The sequence below is a fragment of the Aegilops tauschii genome, chromosome 1 (assembly GCF_002575655.3).
Source record: "Aegilops tauschii subsp. strangulata cultivar AL8/78 chromosome 1, Aet v6.0, whole genome shotgun sequence".
NCBI classification, from domain to species: Eukaryota; Viridiplantae; Streptophyta; class Magnoliopsida; order Poales; family Poaceae; genus Aegilops; species Aegilops tauschii.
In genome coordinates this window covers 204,568,014-204,592,129 of record NC_053035.3, presented here as the reverse complement: position 1 = coordinate 204,592,129, position 24,116 = coordinate 204,568,014, and the positions used below count along the sequence as shown (strand labels likewise).

General features: G+C 42.5%; 1 protein-coding gene across 5 annotated transcripts; it reads right to left on the bottom strand.

The window, feature by feature from the left end:
• Positions 1 to 16,225: 16,225 nt before the first annotated feature.
• On the bottom strand, positions 16,226 to 22,558 carry LOC109763372 (uncharacterized). 5 transcript variants are annotated; one of them, XR_002232914.4, is made up of 14 exons: positions 22,058 to 22,558; positions 21,895 to 21,972; positions 21,726 to 21,781; positions 19,969 to 20,088; positions 19,752 to 19,822; positions 19,348 to 19,441; positions 19,079 to 19,282; positions 18,276 to 18,530; positions 18,053 to 18,161; positions 17,160 to 17,303; positions 16,899 to 16,968; positions 16,743 to 16,817; positions 16,566 to 16,657; positions 16,226 to 16,469 (listed from the first exon to the last, which is right to left on the bottom strand). XR_002232914.4 is itself a non-coding variant. In XM_020322213.4 (14 exons), the coding sequence occupies exons 1-14, from the start codon at positions 22,436 to 22,438 to the stop codon at positions 16,388 to 16,390; spliced, it is 1,755 nt and encodes a 584-aa protein (XP_020177802.1). In that variant the 5' UTR covers positions 22,439 to 22,558; the 3' UTR covers positions 16,226 to 16,387. The 5 variants fall into 5 exon arrangements, 3 of the variants coding, with proteins under 3 accessions (XP_020177802.1, XP_020177803.1, XP_020177804.1); XR_012205271.1 differs by having other exon boundaries at positions 18,276 to 18,527; XM_020322213.4 differs by having other exon boundaries at positions 17,236 to 17,303.
• Between the last annotated feature and the right edge of the window lie 1,558 nt (positions 22,559 to 24,116).

Sequence of the window (24,116 nt, the reverse complement as noted above, 5' to 3'; positions counted from 1 at the left end):
GTGCAAGCCATGTCAACAAGAGTCCTGTTCTTGCGCTCCACGACGCCATTCTGCTGAGGAGTATAGGGAGCAGATAACTCATGAGTAATACCAAGTTCATCAAGATAGTCATCGAGACCAGTATTCTTGAACTCAGATCCATTGTCACTTCTGATGTGCTTTATCTTCACACCAAAGTAGGTTGAAGCCCTCGAGGAAAATCGTTTGAAGACTTCCTGCACTTCATATTTGTAGGTAACAATGTGCACCCATGTGTAACGAGAGTAATCATCAACAATAACAAAGCCATATAGAGATGCTTCATTTGTAAATGCATAATAGTGATTAGGACCAAAGAGATCCATGTGAAGCAATTCAAATGGACGAGTAGTAGTCATGATAGTCTTCGTTGGATGCTTGGCTTTGGTCATCTTTCCAGCTTCACAGGCTCCGCACAAGTGATCCTTGAGGAATTTGACATTCTCAATGCCAATGACATGATTCTTCTTCGCTAGCGTGTGCAAATTCCTCATGCCAGCATGACCTAGTCGTCGATGCCATAGCCAGCCTTCTGAAGCTTTTGCATGTAGACATATGGCTGGTTGTGGTCCTGTAGAGAAATCAACAATATACAGATCTCCTCTCCTAAAGCCTTCGAAGACTTTGGAATTGTCAGCTTCCCTGATCACAACACAACGATACTTGCCAAAGATAACAACCATATCAAGATCACAAAGCATTGAGACAGACATGAGGTTGTATCCTAAGGACTCGACAAGCATGACTTTGTCCATGTGTCGATCCTTTGAGATCGCAACCTTACCTAGACCCAATACCTGACTTTTGCCTTTGTCAGCGAAGATGATATGCTTCAGATGCGATGGAGATAAGGGGACATCCATCAATAGATTCCTGTCATCGGTCATGTGATTTGTACATCCACTGTCGAGGACCTACTCAGTAGCTTTGGGTTCATCATCCTGCAGATGAATTAGTGCAACTTACGAACTCATATACTTCATCAGTGAAGAATATGACATCAAATTCATCATCAATTTCATCAAGCAGTGGAACAGATAAAACAGAATGAGGACGTGAGAAAAGAAAGTTCATTTCTTCATGATTAGCTTGCGTCCTTTCAAGCCTATACAGGTCTCCAGCAAATTCTTCAGACATTTAAGTTCGTCTGGAGACCTGTCCCTACATAAGAGATTAGTTCCTTTTCTTCACCACCCACATCTGAAGGGGTGGCAAAGAGTTCATCATTCTGTGAGCTCCATAAGAGAAAGGTGGCATAGAAGCCATTCCATTTCGTTTCACATATGAGGAGTTAGGGTAAGCATATGGATAAGCAGAGAAATTCTTCGAGGACTTATGAACATAATAGTTAGAAGAATAATGCTCATATTCATAGCCCTTAGCTCTTCCCTGCGAAACAGAGGTGTTAGCACAATAACGTTCATATGAGGACTTTGATCCTTTTGAGGAATTTGATCCATATGAAGAATTTTGTCTGGGGTTCCTATTCTTCACAGGTGGTGTCATGATGACATTCACCTGAAGATTTTCAAGGCACCTTTTAGGAACCCAGATTTTCTTCATAGGGGAACCGTTCTTGCAGTTAGTGCCAACATATCTAGCAAATACTTCACCATTCTGATTTTTGAATATTTTATAATTGGAGTCAAATGACTCATCAGAAGAATGAGGAGATTCACATGTAAAGCCAGATAAAGTAGATGGATCTACTGGAGGCCCCTTTGCAGCAACCCATGAGGTTTTGGGGTACTTCTCAGGCTTCCAATATGTTCCATCAGCATTGATTTTCCTCTCAAAGGCAATACCCTCTTTCCTAGGGTTCCTGTTGAGAATCTGCTTTTTAAGCACATCACAAAGAGTCTGATGCCCTTTGAGGCTTTTGTACATGCCTTTCATATACAATTCCTTCATCCCTGCATCATCAGTGATACTAGCAATGTCCTCAGATGAGTAATTAGTGATAGCAGAGACAGGTGAAGAATTTGTAGCAGAAGAAGCATTTGAACATTCAGGTGAGGAATTAGCAGATTCACGTTCAATGCACTTCAAGCATGGAGGAATGAATTCTTCCTGGGCAGCGCTGATTTGTTGAGCAAGTAATGAATCGCGCTCCTTCTGAAGATCTTCATAACTCACCCTTAGCTTTTCAAGATCTTGCTTTCTTTGAAGAAATTCATAAGAAAGCTTCTCATGATCAGATAAGAGAGTGTTATGATGACTTTAAAGGTTGTCAAACTTAGACTGAAGTCTCTGAAGACTTTCAGCCAAAGCTTTTGACTGGTCCATTTCTTCACCCAACATATCATCGCTCTTATCAAGCATGTATTGAACTTTTTCCAAAGCTCTTTGTTGTTTAGTGGCAAGGGAAGCAAGTTTGACATAACTGGGTCCAAATTCATCACCAGATTCCTCATCACTAGACTCAGATAGGTAGCATTCAGTTACCTTAGCACCTTTTGCCATGAGGCATGGTGTAGAGGATGATGATTCTGGTTTGAATGTCATAGCTTTGAGTGATTCCTTGAAATCCTCAAACCAAGGATCATGACGAGTTCGATGACCTTCATAGAACCAAGAGAGTCGGTCCCAGATAAGCTTCGCATGGCTGAGATGCATGATATTCCTGGACTGATTTTGAGATAGACAGGAGCAAATGACGTCCTTCGCCATGAGATTGAGAAGTGTGTACTTGTGAATGTCATCAGCTTCCGCCATATTGCATAGATCGGTAAGATCAATCTCAGTGACGGTCCACAGCTCGTTGTTCATCGCTATGAGGCGCTTCTTCATCATGACTTTCCACTTGGGATAGTTGTGTCCGTCAAAGATGGGGCATGATACAGTCTTCATTCCTATGGTCGACATAACTAAAACTCTAGGCGGTTAAACCAAAATCACACAGAACAAGGGAGTACCTTGCTCTGATACCAATTGAAAGTGCGTTATATCGACTAGAGGGGGGTGAATAGGCGATTTTTATGAATTCTTCACTGAGGAATTTCAGGGTGAGGAAATTCCTAAGCGAAGAACTACTAGCAGCGGAATAAGTACTCAGATGCAAACATAACAGAACCTAAGCATGGTCATCATGATGAAATGAAAACAAGCACAGAGTACAGAAAGCGTAAACACAGGATAAAACAGGATGGAGACAAACAGACTAAAGAAATTGAACTGAGGAAATGGAGAAAGTCTTCAGTCAAAGTCTTCAGACAGATATGAACAAGCACACAACACAGTAATGAGGAAATGAAAGAGTTGAGGAAATAGAACTAGTAGGCTTGGTGAAGATAATGATTTGGTAGACCAATTCCAACTGCTGTGACAGTTGTACGTATGGTTGGAGCGGCTAGGTATTTAAACCTGAGGACACACAGTCCTCACCGTATTCTCCTTGAGCTAAGGTCACACAGACCTCGCCCAATCACTCGTGGTAAGTCTTCGGGTGACTTCCAAACCTTCACAAACTCGGTCACTCGGCGATCCACAATTTCCTATTGGATGCTCAGACCATGACGCCTAACCGTCTGGAAGATGCACAATCTTCAAAGGTAACAAGCATCGGATCCACGCAGGATCAATCCCTTCAGTGATGCTCAATCACTTTAGGTTTGTAGGTGTTTGGGTTTTGGTTTCCTCACTTGATGATTTTCGCTCAAAGTCCTCGGAGGATGGGATGCTCTCAAATGACAAGTGTCAGTTTCTCTCGTAGCAGCCAACCAGCTAGTGGTTGTAGGGGGCAGCTATTTATAGCCTAGGGAGTGCTACCTCTTGAGCACTGCGTTGGTTTTCCCTTGAAGAGGAAAGGGTGATGCAGCAAAGTAGCGTAAGTATTTCCCTCAGTTTTTGAGAACCAAGGTATCAATCCAGTAGGAGGCCACGCACGAGTCCCTCGCACCTACACAAACAAATAAAATCCTCGCAACCAACGCAATAAAGGGGTTGTCAATCCCTTCACGGTCACTTACGAAAGTGAGATCTGATAGATATGATAAGATAATATTTTTGGTATTTTATGATAAAGATGCAAAGTAAAATAAAAGGCAATAAAAATAACTAAGTGTTGGAAGAAGAATATGATGGAAAATAGACCCGGGGGCCATAGGTTTCACTAGTGGCTTCTCTCGAGAGCATAAGTATTACGGTGGGTAAACAAATTACTGTTGAGCAATTGACAGAATTGAGCATAGTTATGAGAATATCTAGGTATGATCATGTATATAGGCATCATGTCCGCGACAAGTAGACCGACTCCTGCCTGCATCTACTACTATTACTTCACACATCGACCGCTATCCAGCATGCATCTAGAGTATTAAGTTCAAAAGAACAGAGTAACTCTTTAAGTAAGATGACATGATGTAGAGGGATAAACTCATGCAATATGATATAAACCCCATCTTGTTATCCTCGATGGCAACACTACAATACGTGCCTTGCTGCCCCTACTGTCACTGGGAAAGGACACCGCAAGATTGAACCCAAAGCTAAGCACTTCTCCCATTGCAAGAAAGATCAATCTAGTAGGCCAAACCAAACTGATAATTCAAAGAGACTTGCAAAGATAACCAATCATACATAAAAGAATTCAGAGAAGATTCAAATATTGTTCATAGATAAACTTGATCATAAACCCACAATTCATAGGTCTCAACAAACACACAGCAGAAGAAGATTACATCGAATAGATCTCCACGAAAGAGGGGGAGAACACTGTATTGACATCCAAAAAGAGAGAAGAAGCCATCTAGCTAATAACTATGCACCCGAAGGTCTGAGGTAAACTACTCACACATCATCGAAGAGGCTATGGTGTTGATGTAGAAGCCCTCCGTGATCGATGCCCCCTCCGGCAGAGCTCCGGAAAAGGCCCCAAGATGGGATCTCACGGGTACAGAAGGTTGCGGCGGTGGAATTAGGTTTTTGGCTCCGTATCTGGTAGTTTGGGGGTACGTAGGTATATATACGAGGAAGAAGTACGTCGGTAGAGCAACGTGTGTCCCACAAGGGTGGAGGGCGCGCCCGGGGGGTAGGCGCGCCCCCTACCTCGTGCCTTCCTGGTTGATGTCTTGACGTAGGGTCCAAGTCCTCTGGATCACGTTTGTTCCGAAAATCATGTTCCCAAAGGTTTCATTCCGTTTGGACTCCGTTTGATATTCTTTTTCTGCGAAACTCTGAAATAGGCAAAAAAACAGCAATTCTGGGCTGGGCCTCCGGTTAATAGGTTAGTCCCAAAAATACTATAAAAGTGTACAATAAAGCCCAATAATGTCCAAAACAGAATATAATATAGCATGGAACAATAAAAAATTATAGATACGTTGGAGACGTATCAAGCATCCCCAAGCTTAATTCCTGCTCGTCCTCGAGTAGGTAAATGATAAAAACAGAATTTTTGATGTGGAATGCTACTTGGCATAATTTCAATGTAATTCTCTTAATTGTGGTATGAATATTCAGATCCGAAAGATTCAAGACAAAAGTTTAATATTGACATAAAAATAATAATACTTCAAGCATACTAACTAAGCAATTATGTCTTCTCAAAATAACATGGCCAAAGAAAGTTATCCCTACAAAATCATATAGTCTGTCTATGCTCTATCTTCACCACACAAAGTATTTAAATCATGCACAACCCCGATGACAAGCCAACCAATTGTTTCATACTTTTGGTGTTCTCAAACTTTTTCAATCTTCACGCAATACATGAGCGTGAGCCATGGACATAGCACTATATGTGGAATAGAATGGTGGTTGTGGAGAAGACAAAAAAAGGAGAAGATAGTCTCACATCAACTAGGCGTATCAAGGGGATATGGAGATGCCCATTAATAGATATCAATGTGAGTGAGTAGGGATTGCCATGCAATGGATGCACTAGAGCTATAAGTATATGAAAGCTCAACAAAAGGAACTAAGTGGGTGTGCATCCAACTCGCTTGCTCACGAAGACCTAGGGCATTTTGAGGAAACCCATCATTGGAATATACAAGCCAAGTTCTATAATGAAATTTCCCACTAGTATATGAAAGCGACAAAATGAGAGACTCTATATCATGAAGATCACGGTGCTACTTTGAAGCACAAGTGTGGTAAAAGGATAGTAACATTGTCCCTTCTCTCTTTTTCTCTCTCTCTTTTTTTTGTTTGGGCCTTTTCTCTTTTTTTATGGCCTCCTTTTTTTTAAGTCCGGAGTCTCATCCCGACTTGTGGGGGAATCATAGTCTCCATCATCCTTTCCTCACTTGGGACAATGCTCTAATAATGATGATCATCACACTTTTATTTACTTACAACTCAACAATTACAACTCAATACTTAGAACAAAATATGACTCTATGTGAATGCCTCCGGCGGTATACCGGGATATGCAATGAATCAAGAGCGACATGTATGAAAGAATTATGAACGATGGCTTTGCCACAAATACGATGTCACTACATGATCATGCAAGGTAATATGACAATGATGGAGCGTGTCATGATAAACAAAACGGTGGAAAGTTGCATGACAATATATCTCGGAATGGCTATGGAAATGCCATAATAGGTAGGTATGGTGGCTGTTTTGAGGAAGGTATATGGTGGGTGTAGGATACCGGCGAAAAGTGCGCGGTATTAGAGAGGCTAGCAATGGTGGAAGGAAGAAAGTGCGTATAATCCATGGACTCAACATTAGTCATAAAGAACTCATATACTTATTGCAAAAATCTACAAGTTCTCAAAGCAAAGGATTGCGCGCATGCTCCTGGGGGGATAGATTGGTAGGAAAAGACCATCGCTCGTCCCCGACCGTCACTCATAATGAAGACAATCAATAAATAAATCATGCTCCGACTTCATCACATAACGGTTCACCATACGTGCATGCTACGGGAATCACAAACTTTAACACAAGTATTTTTCAAATTCAAAACTACTCAACTAGCATGACTCTAATATCACCATCTTCGTATCTCAAAATAATTATCAAGCATCAAACTTCTCATGGTATTCAACACACTCATAAGATTTTTTTTTTACTAATCTTGAATGCCTAACATGATTAAAGCAAATTACCACGCTGTTTTGTAGGACTCTCAAAACTACTCAACTAGCATGACTCTAATATCACCATCTTCATATCTCAAAACAATTATCAAGCATCAAACTTCTCATGGTATTCAACACACTCATAAGAATTTTTTTTACTAATCTTGAATGCCTAACATGATTAAAGCAAATTACCACGCTGTTTTGTAGGACTCTCAAAATAATCTAAGTGAAGCATGAGAGAACAATAGTTTCTATAAAACAAATCAACCACCGTGCTCTAAAAGATATAAGTGAAGCACTAGAGCAAAAACTATATAGCTCAAAAGATATAAGTGAAGCACATAGAGTATTCTAACAATTTCCGAATCATGTGTGTCTCTCTCAAAAGGTGTGTACAGCAAGGATGATTGTGGCAAACTAACAAATAAAGACTCAAATAATACAAGACGCTCCAAGCAAAACACATATCATGTGGTGAATAAAAATATAGCTCCAAGTAAAGTTACCGATGGAAGTAGACGAAAGAGGGGATGCCTTCCGGAGCATCCCCAAGCTTTGGCTTTTTGGTGTCCTTAGATTATCTTGGGGTGCCATGGGCATCCCCAAGATTAGGCTCTTGCCACTCCTTGTTCCATAATCCATCAAATCTTTTACCCAAAACTTGAAAACTTCACAACACAAAACTTAGCAGAAAATCTCGTGAGCTCCGTTAGTGAAAAAAAACAAAACACCACTTCAAGGTAATGTAATGAACTCATTCTTTATTTATATTGGTGTTAAACCTACTGTATTCCAACTTATCTATGGTTCATAAACTATTTTATTAGCCATAGATTCATCAAAATAAGCAAACAACACACGAAAAACAGAATCTGTCAAAAACAGAACAGTCTGTAGTAATCTGTAACTAATGCAAACTTCTGGAACTCAAAAACATCAGCCAAAATAGGACGACCTAGACAATTTTTTTATTGATCAGCAGCAATTGGAATCAATATTTTATCACGTTCTGGTGATTTTTAACAATTATTTTCGTGAACAGAAAGTTTCTGGAATTTTCAGCAAGATCAAATAACTATCATCCAAGAAGATCCTATAGGTTTAACTTGGCACAAACACTAATTAAAACATAAAAACAAATCTAACCGGAGGCTAGATCAAATATTTATTCCTAAACAGAAGCAAAAAGCAAAAAACTAAAAAAAATTGGGTTGCCTCCCAACAAGCGATATCGTTTAACGCCCCTAGCTAGGCATAAAAGCAAGGATAGATCTAGGTATTGCCATCTTTGGTAGGTAATCCATAAGTGGCTCTCATAATAGATTCATAAGGTAATTTTATTTTCTTTCTAGGGAAGTGTTCCATGCCTTTCCTTAATTGAAATTGGAATCTAATATTCCCTTCCTTCATATCAATAATTGCACCAATCGTTCTAAGGAAAGGTCTACCAAGAATAATAGGACATGAAGGATTGCAATCTATATCAAGAACAATAAAATCTACGGGCACATAGTTCCTATTTGCAACAATAAAAACATCATTAATTCTTCCCATAGGTTTCTTAATGGTGGAATCCGCAAGGTGCAAGTTTAGAGAGCAATCATCAAAATCTCGGAAACCTAGCAAATCGCATAAAGTTTTTGGAATCGTGGAAACACTAGCACCAAAATCACACAAAGCATAGCATTCATGATCTTTAATTTTAATTTTAATAGTAGGTTCCCACTCATCATAAAGTTTTCTAGGGATAGAAACTTCCAACTCAAGTTTTTCTTCATAAGATTGCATCAAAGCATCAACGATATGTTTAGTAAAAGCTTTATTTTGGCTATAAGCATGAGGAGAATTTAGCACGGATTGCAACAAGGAAATACAATCTATCAAAGAGCAGTTATCATAATTAAATTCCTTGAAATCCAAAATAGTGGGTTCATTAATATCTAGAGTTTTGATCTCTTCAATCCCACTTTTACCAATTTTAGCATCAAGATCTAAAGACTCCGAATTTTTGGAACTCCTTCTAGGTAAAGGTGGTTCATATTCAGTCCCATCATTATCAAGATTCATATTGCAAAACAAAGATTTAATAGGGGACACATCAATAACTTTTAGATCTTCATCTTTATTTTCATAGAAACTACAAGAACACGCTTTCACAAAACAATCTTTCTTAGCACGCATCCTAGCGGTTCTTTCTTTGCACTCATCAATGGAAATTCTCATGGCTTTGAGAGACTCATTGATATCATGCTTAGGAGGAATAGATCTAAGCTTTAAAGAATCAACATCAAGAGAAATTCTATCAACGTTCCTAGCCAATTCATCAACTTTAAGCAATTTCTCTTCAAGCAAAGCATTGAAATTCTTTTGCGAATTCATAAACTCCTTAACACTACTCTCAAATTTAGAGGGCATATTATTAAAATTCCCATAAGAATTGTTGTAGGAATTACCATAATTATTAGAGGAATTACTAGGATACGGCCTAGGATTAAAGTTTCCTCTATACGCGTTGTTACCAAAATTATTCCTACCAACAAAATTCACATCCATAGATTCATTATTATTCTCAATCAAAGTAGACAAAGGCATATCATTAGGATCAGAAGAAACACTTTTATTAGCAAATAATTTCATAAGTTCATCCATCTTTCCACTCAAAACATTAATTTCTTCTATCGCATGCACTTTCTTATTAGTAGATCTTTCAATGTGCCATTGAGAAGAATTAACCATAATATTATCTAGGAGTTTAGTAGCTTCTCCTAAAGTGATTTCCGTAAAAGTGCCTCCCGCGGCCGAATCTAAAAGATTTCTAGAAGCAAAATTCAATCCGGCATAATTTTTTTGTATAATCATCCACAAATTCAAACCATGTGTAGGGCAATTTCGTATCATTAATTTCATCCTCTCCCAAGCTTGTGCAACATGTTCATGATCAAGTTGCTTAAAATTCATAATATCGTTTCTAAGAGAGATGATCTTAGCGGGAGGAAAATACTTAGAGATAAAAGCATCTTTGCACTTATTCCAAGAATCAATACTATTTTTAGGCAAAGACGAAAACCAAGCTTTAGCACGATCTCTAAGTGAAAAAGGAAATAGCTTCAATTTAACAATATCATTGTCCACATCTTTCTTCTTTTGCATATCACACAAATCAACAAAACTATTTAGATGGGTAGCGGCATCTTCACAGGAAGGCCGGCGAATTGATCTTTCATGACAAGATTCAACAAAGCAGCATTAATTTCACAAGATTCAGTATCGGTAAGAGGAGCAATCGGAGTGCTAAGGAAATCATTGTTGTTGGTATTGGTAAAGTCACACAATTTAGTATTATCTTGAGCCATCGTGACAAGCAAGCGAAAAAGAGGCGAACGGAAAAAAGAGGGCGAATAAAACGGCAAGGGTGAAGTGGGGAAGAGGAAAACGAGAGGCAAATGGCAAATAATGTAATGCGGGAGATAAGGGTTTGTGATGGGTACTTGGTATGTTGACTTTTGCGTAGACTCCCCGGCAACGGCGCCAGAAATCCTTCTTGCTACCTCTTGAGCACTGCATTGGTTTTCCCTTGAAGAGGAAAGGGTGATGCAGCAAAGTAGCGTAAGTATTTCCCTCAGTTTTTGAGAACCAAGGTATCAATCCAGTAGGAGGCCACGCACGAGTCCCTCGCACCTACACAAACAAATAAAATCCTCGCAACCAACGCAATAAAGGGGTTGTCAATCCCTTCATGGTCACTTACGAAAGTGAGATCTGATAGATATGATAAGATAATATTTTTGGTATTTTTATGATAAAGATGCAAAGTAAAATAAAGGCAATAAAAATAACTAAGTGTTGGAAGATGAATATGATGGAAAATAGACCCGGGGCCATAGGTTTCACTAGTGGCTTTTCTTGAGAACATAAGTATTACGGTGGGTAAATAAATTACTGTTGAGCAATTGACAGAATTGAGCATAGTTATGAGAATATCTAGGTATGATCATGTATATAGGCATCACGTCTACGACAAGTAGACCGACTCCTGCCTGCATCTACTACTATTACTCCACACATCGGCCGCTATCCAGCATGCATCTAGAGTATTAAGTTCAAAAGAATAGAGTAGCGCTTTAAGTAAGATGACATGATGTAGAGGGATAAACTCATGCAATATGATATAAACCCCATCTTGTTATCCTCGATGGCAACAATACAATACGTGCCTTGCTGCCCCTACTGTCACTAGGAAAGGACACCGCAAGATTGAACCCAAAGCTAAGCACTTCTCCCATTGCAAGAAAGATCAATCTAGTAGGCCAAACCAAACTGATAATTCGAAGAGACTTGCAAAGATAACCAATCATACATAAAAGAATTCAGAGAAGATTCAAATATTGTTCATAGATAAACTTGATCATAAACCCACAATTGATCGGTCTCAACAAACACACCGCAAAAGAAGATTACATCGAATAGATCTCCACGAGAGAGGGGGAGAACATTGTATTGAGATCCAAAAAGAGAGAAGAAGCCATCTAGCTAATAACTATGGACCCGAAGGTCTGAGGTAAACTACTCACACATCATCGAAGAGGCTATGGTGTTGATGTAGAAGCCCTCTGTGATCGATGCCCCCTCCGGCGGAGCTCCGAAAAAGACCCCAAGATGGGATCTCATGGGTACAGAAGGTTGCGGCGGTGGAATTAGGTTTTTGGCTCCGTATCTGATAGTTTGGGGGTACGTAGGTATATATAGGAGGAAGAAGTACGTCGGTGGAGCAACGTGGGGCCCACGAGGGTGGAGGGCGCGCCCCCCTACCTCGTGCCTTCCTGGTTGATGTCTTGACGTAGGGTCCAAGTCCTCTGGATCACATTCGTTCCGAAAATCATGTTTCCGAATGTTTCATTCCGTTTGGACTTCTTTTGATATTCTTTTTCTGCGAAACTCTGAAATAGGCAAAAAAACAACAATTCTGGGCTGGGCCTCCGGTTAATAGGTTAGTCCCAAAAATAATATAAAAGTGTATAATAAAGCCCAATAATGTATGGAACAATCAAAACTTATAGATACATTGGAGACGTATCAGGGAGCAGCCCGACATGATAAGACATAAATGCCCTTCAATGATATAACCGTTAGGTGGGTAGATATTTTGGGACAGCTGGTGCGTAGCACAGCAACGGTCGGAATTTTAAGTATCAAATTTCTCAGGGCTATCATGTTCCTCACTCTGTAGGCAATCCGCACTGGCGAATTCCTAACTCCTCAGTCAGAACAAATTCCTCAGAGACCAGAAGAATTTCGTCTCTGTGACTGAAGAAATTGACTGAACTGTATGAGATTTCCAATGGCTTCACTTGAAGGGATTGGTAGGTGTAGGATTTTGAGTTGAGCATCACTTGGAAATTTTTCCTTAGTATTTCCTCGACCCCCTTTAATAGTACGGTGTTTCCTATGACTCAAGAAAGAGAAAATGAAACTACGAAAACAAAAGTGTTCACGCTCCATGTTCCTCGAATGAATTTTAAGTCTTCAAGGTCACACCAATTTCTTCACTTCAAGGTCTTCAGAAAGTCTTCAGAAATCCAAAGTCTTCAGTTGAAGACATTCATTTTTAGGGGTCGACTTTCTCTGTAAATATCAAACTCCTCATAGACTTATAGACCTGTGTACACTCACAAACACATTAGTCCCTTAACCTATAAGTCTTCAATACACCAAAATCACTAAGGGGCACGATATGCACTTACATGTATAAGTCGTGAAGAAAGCAATAGCAATAAAACTGAACGATCAACATGATAAGCTAACAGATGGGTCTTGTCCATCACATCATTCTCCTAATGATGTGATCTGCTACCTCTTGAGCATTGCGTTGGTTTTCCCTTGAAGAGGAAAGGGTGATGCAGCAAAGTAGCGTAAGTATTTCCCTCAGTTTTTGAGAACCAAGGTATCAATCCAGTAGGAGGTTACACGCAAGTCGCCTTGTACCTACACAAACAAATAAGAACCTTGCAACCAACGCGATAAAGGGGTTGTCAATCCCTTCACGGCCACTTGCAAAAGTGAGATCTGATAGAGATAATAAGATAAATATTTTTGGTATTTTTATGATATAGATTAGAAAGTAAATATTGCAAAATAAAATAGATTGGAAACTTATATGATGGAAGATAGACCCGGGGGCCATAGGTTTCACTAGTGGCTTCTCTCAAGATAGCATATTCTACGGTGGGTGAACAAATTACTGTCGAGCAATTGATAGAAAAGCGCATAGTTATGAGAATATCTAGGCATGATCATGTATATAGGCATCACGTCCGCGACAAGTAGACCGAAACAATTCTGCATCTACTACTATTACTCCACACATCGACCGCTATCCAGCATGCATCCAGAGTATTAAGTTCATAAGAACAGAGTAACGCATTAGGCAAGATGACATGATGTAGAGGGATAAACTCAAGCAATATGATATAAACCCCATCTTTTTATCCTTGATGGCAACAATACAATATGTGCCTTGCTGCCCCTACTGTCACTGGGAAAGGACACCGCATGATTGAACCCAAAGCTAAGCACTTCTCCCATTGCAAGAAAGATCAATCTAGTAGGCCAAACCAAACTGATAATTCGAAGAGACTTGCAAAGATATCAAATCATACATAAAAGAATTCAGAGAAGATTCAAATATTGTTCATAGATAATCTTGATCATAAACCCACAATTCATCGGATCTCGACAAACACACCGCAAAAAGTATTACATCAAATAGATCTCCAAGAGAATCGAGGAGAACTTTGTATTGAGATCCAAAGAGAGAGAAGAAGCCATCTAGCTAGTAACTATGGACCCGAAGGTCTGAGGTAAACTACTCACACATCATCGGAGAGGCTATGATGTTGATGTAGAAGCCCTCCGTGATCGATTCCCCCTCCGACGGAGCGCCGGAAAAGGCCCCAAGATGAGATCTCACGGGTACAGAAGGTTGCGGCGGTGGAAATAGGGTTCCGTGGTGCTCTCGGATGTTTTCGGGGTATATGACTATATATAGGCGAAAGAAGTCGGTCGGGGGAGCCACGAGGGGCCCACGAGGGTGGGGGCGCGCCTCCCTGCCTCGTGGTAGCCTCGTTGCTTCCTTGACGTCCACTCCAAGTCTCCTAGATTGTGTTTGTTCCAAAAATAACTCTCCCGAAGGTTTCATTCCGTTTGGACTCCGTTTGATATTCCTTTTCTGCAAAACACTGAAATAGCAAAAAACAACAATTTGCACTGGGCCTCCGATTAGTAGGTTAGTCCCAAAAAAATATAAAAGTGCATAATAAAGCCCATTAAACATCCAAAACAGATAATATAATAGCATGGAACAATCAAAAATTATAGATACGTTGGAGACGTATCATGATCCCGTTCATCAAATGACAACACATGTCTATGGTTAGAAAACTTAACCATCTCTGATTAACGAGCTAGTCAAGTAGAGGCATACTAGGGACACTTTGTTTTATCTATGTATTCACACATGTATCAAGTTTCCGGTTAATACAATTCTAGCATGAATAATAAACATTTATCATGATATAAGGAAATATAAATAACATCTTTATTATTGCCTCTAGGGCATATTTCCTTCACAATGCACTCTTCAAACCACACAAACAGCTTCCGTATGGCGAGACATGTGTTCAATCGTATTCGGGAGGGAGTGGCATATGACCCATACTTTGAGTGCAAAGAGGATGGCCTTGGCAAGCTTGGCTTCTCTTCTTACCAGAAATGCACTGCACGCTATTCGCATGCTTGCATATGAAATTCCTGGTGATCTTGTGGATGAGTATGTATGTATGAGTGAGTCCACATGTCTCCTCTCAATGTATAGTTTCTGCAAGGCCGTGATGGCAGTGTTCGGGCCTGAGTACCTGAGAGAGCCAACTGCCACTGATACAGAGAGGTTATTGGCGATCAATGCCGATAGGGGCTTTTCGGGCATGCTTGGTAGTATACATTGTATGCATTGGAAGTGGAAGAACTGCCTATTTGCTTGGCAGTGGAAGTACAAGGGGCATTGAAAGGTGTCACTCTCATACTTGAAGCGGTGGTTTCACAAGATCTATGGATATGTCATTCTTTCTTTGACATGGCTGGTTCTCACAATGATACCAGTGTTCTTCAGCATTCTCTGGTGTTTGCAAGGCTTGCATAAGGCCACTCCCAGGAGGTCAACTTTGAGGTCAACGGCCACCATTACAACAAGGGATATTACCTAGCTGATGGTTATCCTGAGTGGTCCACTCTTGTGAAGACCATACCCAATCCGCAAGGAGAGAAGAGACAAAGGTTTTTCCAAATGCAGGAGAGTTCTAGGAAGGATGTGGAGTGTGCTTCAGTCTCGAGGGGGTATTGTTCGAAACCCTGCATTGACATGGAGCACTCAGAAGCTTTAAAGGTGATGACTGCTTGTGTGATCATGCATAACATGATCGTGGAGGATGAGCATGATGATAGCATCTACGACCAAGGGTTTGATTTCCAGGATGAAATTTTTGAGACTAAGCAACCACCTCCTACAACCTTTGAACATTTTGTCCCTTTTCATCGTGAAATGCGTGATTGGCATACTCATGTCCAGCTCACATTGGTAACCTAGATCTATCGGTTTAATTTCTTTTCATGCAAATAAATTTCAATTAGGTTGTAAGACTATTTGATATTGTTTTTTTATTGGGTTGTAAGACTATTTTGGATGTGAAACTATTTGCTATGTTTGATTTGAACTATGCTTGTTGATCTCGAACGGACGAGATGCGGCCGAAATGCGGTCATGTGTTGAGCACACGGCCGGCGCATCCCTAAATCCGGGCGGACGCAGCCCCATTGCCATCTCAAACAGACGTCCGTTTGCGGTCGTGCGATGAAGTTGGCCTTATGTTGGTCACTTATGTTGGATAGGAGAGAGTAGCATATTTTATGCTACTAGACGAATGCCCTGTCTGGTGGAACTTAAACTGACGAGCACTGAGACGCCAGTTTTATTCACCTGTAGAAGTTAACATATACTCCCTTCGTTCCAAAATTCTTGTCTTAGATTTGTCTAAATACGGATGTATCAAGTCACATTTTAGTATTAGATACATCCGTATCTAGACAAATCTAAGACAAGAATTTTGGGACAGAGGAAGTACAAACAATAATCCCCTTCCCTGAAGGCTGAGGAACGAATGAAAGGAATAGAACACCTAAATTAGATACAAAGGAAAAAGAGAAATATCAACAAAGGAGTAATTATACAAAGACTTGCAAAAGCAAGAAGTATGAGCATTGGACTGCATAAATGACATGAATCAGCCAGATGGTCTCTGATAGATATGTTTTGTTCTTGGGTCCACAATCATGCCTCTACCACCATTCACCTCCAAATCATGCCTGTAGGATTAAGCTCATAAATGAATAAGTACACAATCTCTTCTAGTTCTCTGCAAACGTCCTAAAAGCTGGAAGGATTTGCGTAAGGCTACTTACTGAAATACAAAATCTGGGATAGTTAATTGTTCGCGTGGTACATATCTGAACAATTGCACCAGCCTGTCAACATACACAACTTTCTTCCATACCTAATAAAAAAAGAGGATGACAAACCTTAAGCAACACCTTATAAGATTAAAAAGGAATATCAGTATGGTGTGAACTGGGAGGTACCTCTCCATCAATCAAAAGCTGCATCCCCAGAATAGCTGTTCTCAACCCCAAGGTTGGGTGGAGTATATAAATCCCCTGATAGAGTGATAATTGTCAGAAGACCTAACTTATTAAGAGATAAATATGTTACATAGTGAGCACAACCAAGATACCGACATGAAGGTTTCGCTGATGTTTCCGGCCTAATATTTGTTGTATCCTTTTCATGAATCCTAAATCTGGTTGCCTGGAAATGGATTAAGAAAACTCCTTACATCACAGCACAGATGGGTTAAGAGTAACAACGAATATCGAATTTTAATCAGTCTACTGTGAATGTTTAGCAGCAGAAATGGTCTACTTGACCCCCACTAGTTTGTAGCTGTGATAACATAACACCATGAGGTTATAAACCAGATAAATAAACAGCACATTAACCTTTAGAATAGGTCAGGTTGTCCCGGCTCCAAACCTCAGGGGATCAAGTAGACATTTCTTTGTACCAAACACTTACGGTTGTAATGATGCTGCCGAGTGGAGATAGACAATAGTATATGGCTTCTGAATCAAAGGTTCAAACTCCTGCAAAGAGAAAGGATGTTACTTTTAGATTGAAGCTAATTCACCTTTTATGCCTTATTTTGGTTCTCTTTTCTATGGTTGGCAGAACAAAAGACATAATAATAAAATAAAAATCATGAATTATGTACTAGTAGAAAACCACAGAAAATCTTAGGAGGCATATACATAACTTCTGCAATATAATACCTCCATACCAAAATATAAGACATTTTGGTAGGCTATTTGGTACAGATGTAATATTAAACAAGTACTCCCTGTAAATCCATCCAAACATTCTTGGTGCCTTTTCTGTATATTTTCTTGTTTTCAGATATATTTGTGCAGAATCATCTCACAGTTTCGTAAATTCATTATACCAAATTACCAAGACTTTAAAATAACAGAATTACTTGGATTGATTGCCTTCATGTAAGTTTGAAATTTAAACCAGACATTTTGGAGCATCATTCTTGTGTGCTTGCTGCCAATGCAAATGTATAACCAGATATGAAAAGCATAAAATACACTAGAAACTAGATATTACATTTAAGAAATACAGAGAGCACAGCAAACCCTATACTTTGGCTAAGCTAATCTAACTTCCTAGCCCTACCTCCACAAACAATATCATTCAAGTATCTGCAAACAACAGCATTCCAGGACTTGAGGACATACGCAAGAAGATAATTTGGCATTGGTACATGACACAACACATGAACTGTGGCTGCAGAAGTTCTGTTAGGCAACATTTATTTCAATTGTATGATTACCTTCACTACATGTAGAACAAACCGTTCAAGATCCAGGCAGCGAAGAAGAAAGTGCGCACCAACAACAACCATAACTGGGCGCCCTTCACTATCAACTCCACCACGATAACTGCAATTGTAGAGAGCATCAGACTGCAGGCAACAAAAACAGTCTGAAGAAAAAGTAATCATATGCACACTGTAAGAAGTAAAATAACCCCTTGTTATAACACCAGTTGCGTACATTATTTTCATCTCAGCAATCTCTGAAAGATTAAGGGAATTTGCTTTCGCAAGGTATCGTGAATGAAGTGAATATTCCTCGGCAGCAGACAATGGAGGGAAACCTATATCACCATATCCAAGCAACCTAGCATAATTAAATCGCTTTTGAGCTTGAGAAGATTTTCCCCACTGCTCCTTGCGCCGTAGATCCGGGTCTTTAATTAATGACATAAATGAAGGGTCCAAATACGAATCCAGTTTGAATGTACTCCTGCTGAATAAATCAGGTAAAATTAATTTAACAGTACTGTGCTTAGACAATGTCCCTTTGAAGATAGGCTATAATATGTAATCCAAGGGGAAAAAAGGCGCTTGCATAAATTGTGCGTCTTGCCACATGCCTAGCGCCTGGCTCGCTTAGGGATTGCCTGCGCGCATAGGCGTTCCATACAGACAATGTAATCAATAAAATAGACATTGTAGTGATCTTTATGATAACCAATAAAATAGATACTGCAGATAATAAAGTAAGAAAGTAAATAACCCAGAACTGACTAATTCAAGGTGGAAAAAATCCAATACAAGAAAAAAGAGCAATGTCTCATCCATATGAAGGACTACACTAAAGGTAGTTTTTCAATCAAAAAAAGAGGCAAGTCATTCTGCACAAAGTAAGATGAATAGGTCAATTTTAAGCTGTTTGGCTAAGACCAACAATGATGCATAATGCCCTAAGTTATGAATCAGCATCAGCACATAGCTAGCATTCAGATCTACCAGTGATTAAAGAGTCTAGGAAGATGTTAAACTTCTAACATTCACCTTGATGCCAATCCAGACTCAAGAGGAAGATCAAGAGGAGCTGTAGCCACTGTTCTATCTGCTGCACCAGCAGGCAATGGTCTTATTCTTATTTTCCTTTCATCTATTACAGTTTCACCATTCTCATCCCCGACATCAGCTGGAAGTTTTGATACCGCAGTCTCTTCCTCTTGCTTGTCCCGAGGGAAATATAGCGGAAGCAATCTACATAATGCTTACCATTAGCAAATGCAAGAATAAATAAATAAATTTTGGGCTTCAGTAAGTACCTTTTGTATATCTCTGTATCAGATGATGATGTAATACAAAAAATAACACCAGCTATCTTGCCTTTCTGTTTCTCCAGAAAACGTCTAACAGTCCCTGAAGAGTAAAGTGAGTTTGTGCAGAATAAACCCGAAAGATACAAAATATTTGCAGAGTGACTACGGTACAATCATTTTTTTGTGCAATTCACAAATAAGTTCTTTCACTTTCTGCCACTCATCACTTCACCTCCACGTGGAAATAAGAAGTGGGGACAATATATAAAGTGGAAATCGGTTGAAAACATCTTTCTAGTACAAAATATTTCTTGCATAGTACTCCCTCCATTCCATAATAAATACCAAAAGTAACAAATATAAGTAATAAATACCAAAAGTAAAAGAGAGAACAGAATGAAAGAACTCACTTATTGCCACATGGGCAGCTGGTTCACGAGGATAGTTTTTAGCTTCCGTGTATATGCAACCCATTGCGATGCTAAGGAAATGAAATGGATAAGTAACAAGATGTGCCAATTTCAGATTGCATATCTTAAAACACCTGAGATCACTTGTTAAGTGAGAAAAAATAACAACATCTAACGATGAAATCTTTCCATTTTGGCCCACATATGCGGCAAGTACCTTTCAAGGCCGTTCTCAATGAGTAGTTCCAAACATGACCGGTAGCAATGACTAAGTGCATTTTCCGCAGCTGTGTGATACTTGACAGCATATTTGGGTCCCACTGTATGGATGACCTTCCTGCATAATCAATTGACATATACATTTCAGTATAAGCAACAATACATACATTTTTCAATCAGTAATGATGAAATGAATCGGGATGATTTTCCAAGTATCAAACAAGAATACTCAAATTAGCAGCACCTTTCCCATAAATTGCATATTTCTCATAACTAGGATCTGTTCCAAACTCCATAGTAGATTTCAACTTTTCGGGTTATGTGAGTTCAACAACAACGCTTATCATAAAAACTTCGTCGTATAAAGCTGATGACTGACAATTGATGAACTCCAATATAGAGATACCACCTAAGAGCATCTACAACCACAACTCATAAAATGTGACCCCCTATACATCTGCGGAGGCGCCCAGACACGTCCGCGGACAACGCCCGGTCACCCCTCAAATGTTTGCATCCACAGCCGTGCCCCTAGTTCCGAAACCCTCAATTCCATACAATCCTCATGCAACGTTAAAAACAGCATATGTAGTTCATCTATATCAACACACATAACATAGGAGATTTCTCATACATGCCATCGAACAACCAAAAATTGGCATGTTCTACTAGCTATGACATATGGCTATGGGGGAAGTTCACCCACAGCCGCCCTTGCCCTTGCCATCTTCGTCACGGAAGCTGCCGTCGAAGACGCAATATGGGAACCGGATCCGCTCATTGTCGGGGCTTCGGATGCGTCACCGGCCTCTTCCTCTTTGGGGGGCAGTCTGGCGACGGCACGGACTACCCAGGTTTGCTCCAGTGCGAGGGCACGCGCCGTCCAGGCTTGTCGCTTCGCCAGGATGCGGGCACGGACGGCGATGCCCTCCGCACTGTTGTCCTCCATGGCATGCGACTCAGCCTTCACGGTGCGTGGCGCAACTTCTCCCTCGCATGGCGGGCACGCCGCTCCCCGACGCAGCCATGGTTGTGACGTCTAGTGGCATTGACCTCGTACTCGGAGCCCGACGCCGTAGGGATGAGGCTCCACCGAAGGGGTTGCGCTGCAAGCCCAGGGCCCTCCGGTTGGGCGCACAGGTACCTCCAGCCGCTGCTCGCCTCCTCCGATTCCCCTGCGGTCACGCACGTTGAGCCGCCGGACCCAAGCCCACCTGCCCTCCACGGACGCAATGGATTCCTGCCAGAGCGATTCCGACGACAAAGCTCGGGTTTCCTCCCGGAACCGACGGGCCGGACGGCTAACTCCTTGTCTCCGCATGGGGCGAGGTCCCAGTCGACGGATCCAGAGTTGCCGGACTCGGATAGAAGGCCGGAGAGGAGCTAGGGGGCGGAACGGAAGTGGAGTGGAGTGGCTAGGGTTTGGTCCGACGTGGCAGGCACGTCCGGGCCTCCCCATATGGGTGAATGATTTTTTTTTTTGGTATTATTAATCTGGTAGAACAAATCTCACGAGTCATAACTCTGGTAGATCAGAATCAATTTCTTTGACTTTACCATAAGGACTAGCAGACCACAGGTCATATCGTGAAACCAAAAACTACACAGATGTTGTACTAAAAACATGTCAGTAACTTCATGCTTCAACAGTATTTCCAGATCCGTGCACAGGACATATGTTCCATTTTCTACTAAAAAAGGGAAATGCATTCATTTTCCACGTGAAAAACTGAAACGGAGGCACTAAATGCCTACCTCGCAGGAAGATCGTATGCATTGGTCATCTTTGCCATCCCAGTTCGGCACCCTCCCTGCAAAACGTCAAGCAGTAAAAACATGTCACTTCACAATCTCCAGTGATTGAAAAAATTCCCCCCCTAAAAGCTAAAATTGTACTGCCCAGTCCTGACATCCAAAGTCGTACCAAGGTGGCGCATTCCTCCGCGAGCCCAGAACCTGCTGCAGCGTGCAGCCCAGGACTACTGTGCGCCTCGTCCAAGCTCTGCACAAACCGAAGAATCAAGAGCTTAGCACCGCAGTTCCAGCATTCTCCAATGCCCAGCGAGACATAAGAAGAGAATCGCAACCTCGTTGGTGGAGTTGACGACGGCGTCGACCTCCATGTTCCAGGGGTGTCCCCGCCAGAGGTAGATCCTGGAGTTGATCTCGTGGTCCACGGGGAAGCGCGAGGCGCCCGCGCAGCCACCACCGGCGGCGCCGCCGTCGTCGCCGGTGAGCGGGTCGGAGAAGGAGAGGAAGGCGGACGCTGCGGGCTCGGATCCGCCGTCCGCGGCTTCGGCGGTGGCGGACGAGGAGGACGGTGTGTACAGGCGCTGGTCGGGGTCGCTCCAGCGCGGCACCTGGTCGAGCGTCACCGCAGGCTCGACGCCGCCGACGCCTGGCTCCATGGCGGCCGCAGTGGAGGCAGCTCCGGAGGCCGTGGCCGCCGCCGGCGAGCGGTGCTGCATGGAGGCGGAGACGGGCGGGCGAAAGGTAGTATAGCCGGGCGCTGGCGTGAGGCCGAGCGGCCGTTAAGAGGCCGACGCGAGACGGAAGGGGCCAAAGGAAGGCGGAGGAGATCGATAGAGACGACGAGAAAAAAACAAAAGAGTCTTCTGGACAATGACGTGTGGGGTCTGTGGACCTGTGGGCCCTTTCACGTCAGAGACACGCAGCATGGTTTGTGGGGGCACGACCCGTGTGCGCGTAGCCGACGTGATACAGCTCGGACGGCAGGGAACCGTGCTGGACTGGGCTAGCACTCCCGCTGGCTTGCTCGCCTGGTGACTCGTGTGGCACGTCCACCTGGCGACGATGACGTGTAGCTCAGCTCGGATCGGGATCTCGCGGCTGGTGCGGTCAAGCACCAGTTGGGGACTCGAGTCCAGCCGCTGCTGTGGCGCAGGAGAAGGAAGGTTCGGTTCGGTTCGGATGGAGGAACTTGGGTGGAGCCCGGGAGTGAGGACAACTCAGGCAAGTCCGGAGCAGCATGGGCCTCCGCAACTGCAGGATCTGTCCGCAATTCTTTGGATCGAATCGACCACAGTTCTTCATCATTCCATGTGATCATCTCATCTCCGAGCTGAGCTAGATGGTCCGCTAAGCCACGACAAGAGCAGTGCATGGCCATCGTCGTCTTCGTTGTTGAACATGTGTACATGTACGTAGATCTGGGTTTTTGTATATAGTACTTGTAGTATCTGTCTCTCTCTATATACGTGTATATTAGGAGATAAGATACCGGTCGCATCCCTTTACTTATATACCTAGTGCACGATCAATCAATTATCAATGCATCAAATTATTCTCTACATGGTATCTATCGCAAGTCGATCTTCCAGCTTCCGCTAACCCTAGCCGCCGCCTCGGGCCGCCGCCGCCGCCGCGACCTCCCGCCGCCGCCCCAAGCCGCCGCCACCACCCCTCCTCCCCGCGCGCCACCTCCCCACCGCGCGCCTTTCCCTCCACGCCGCGCTGCCCCTTCCCGCCGCGCCGCCTGCCTCCCGCCACCGCGCCGCCTCTCCTCAGCCGCGCCGCCGCCTCCCTCCCACGATCTCATCACCATGTCATCCAACGCCTCCACCTACTCCAACCCCTTCGCCGTCGACCCTGCCGAGATCCGCGCCATCAACGTCCATGCACGCGTCCCCTGATCCTCGACGCCTCCAACTCCACGTACTTCGCGTGGGACGTACTTCACGCTGCTCTTCCGCGAGAACAATCTCGTGGATCACGTGGATGGCACCGTGGACTCCCGCGCCATGGTGGACGATGCCGAGTGGACCGCGATCGACGCCACGACCATCCGGTGGTTCTTCACCACCATCTCCAAGGACTTGTTCCACACGGTCGTGAGCGCCGGCGACGACGCCCGCGCCATGTGGGTCAAGCTGAACGGCCTCTTCACCGACAACAAGCTTCAGCGCCGCGTTTTTTTGCAGCAGGAATTTTTTGGCTGTCACCAGGATGAACAGTTCATTGATGACTACTGCCGCCGCCTGAAGACGTTGGCGGATGAGCTCTGTGACATTATGTGACGCCCCCGATTTGACCGTACACTAATCATGCACGCAAATGTGTACGATCAAGATCAGGGACTCACGGGAAGATATCACAACACAACTCTAAAACATAAATAAGTCATAC

What these genes read in the sequence shown, in the direction of transcription:
- LOC109763372 (XM_020322213.4), bottom strand. Translation starts at nt 22,438, where the DNA reads ATGCAGCACCGCTCGCCGGCGGCGGCCACGGCCTCCGGAGCTGCCTCC. An exon ending in GATACAGAGATATACAAAAG is followed by an intron (nt 19,283 to 19,347) that starts GTACTTACTGAA and finishes AGCATTATGTAG; the next exon opens with ATTGCTTCCGCTATATTTCC. An exon ending in ATTGCTGAGATGAAAATAAT is followed by an intron (nt 18,162 to 18,275) that starts GTACGCAACTGG and finishes CTACAATTGCAG; the next exon opens with TTATCGTGGTGGAGTTGATA.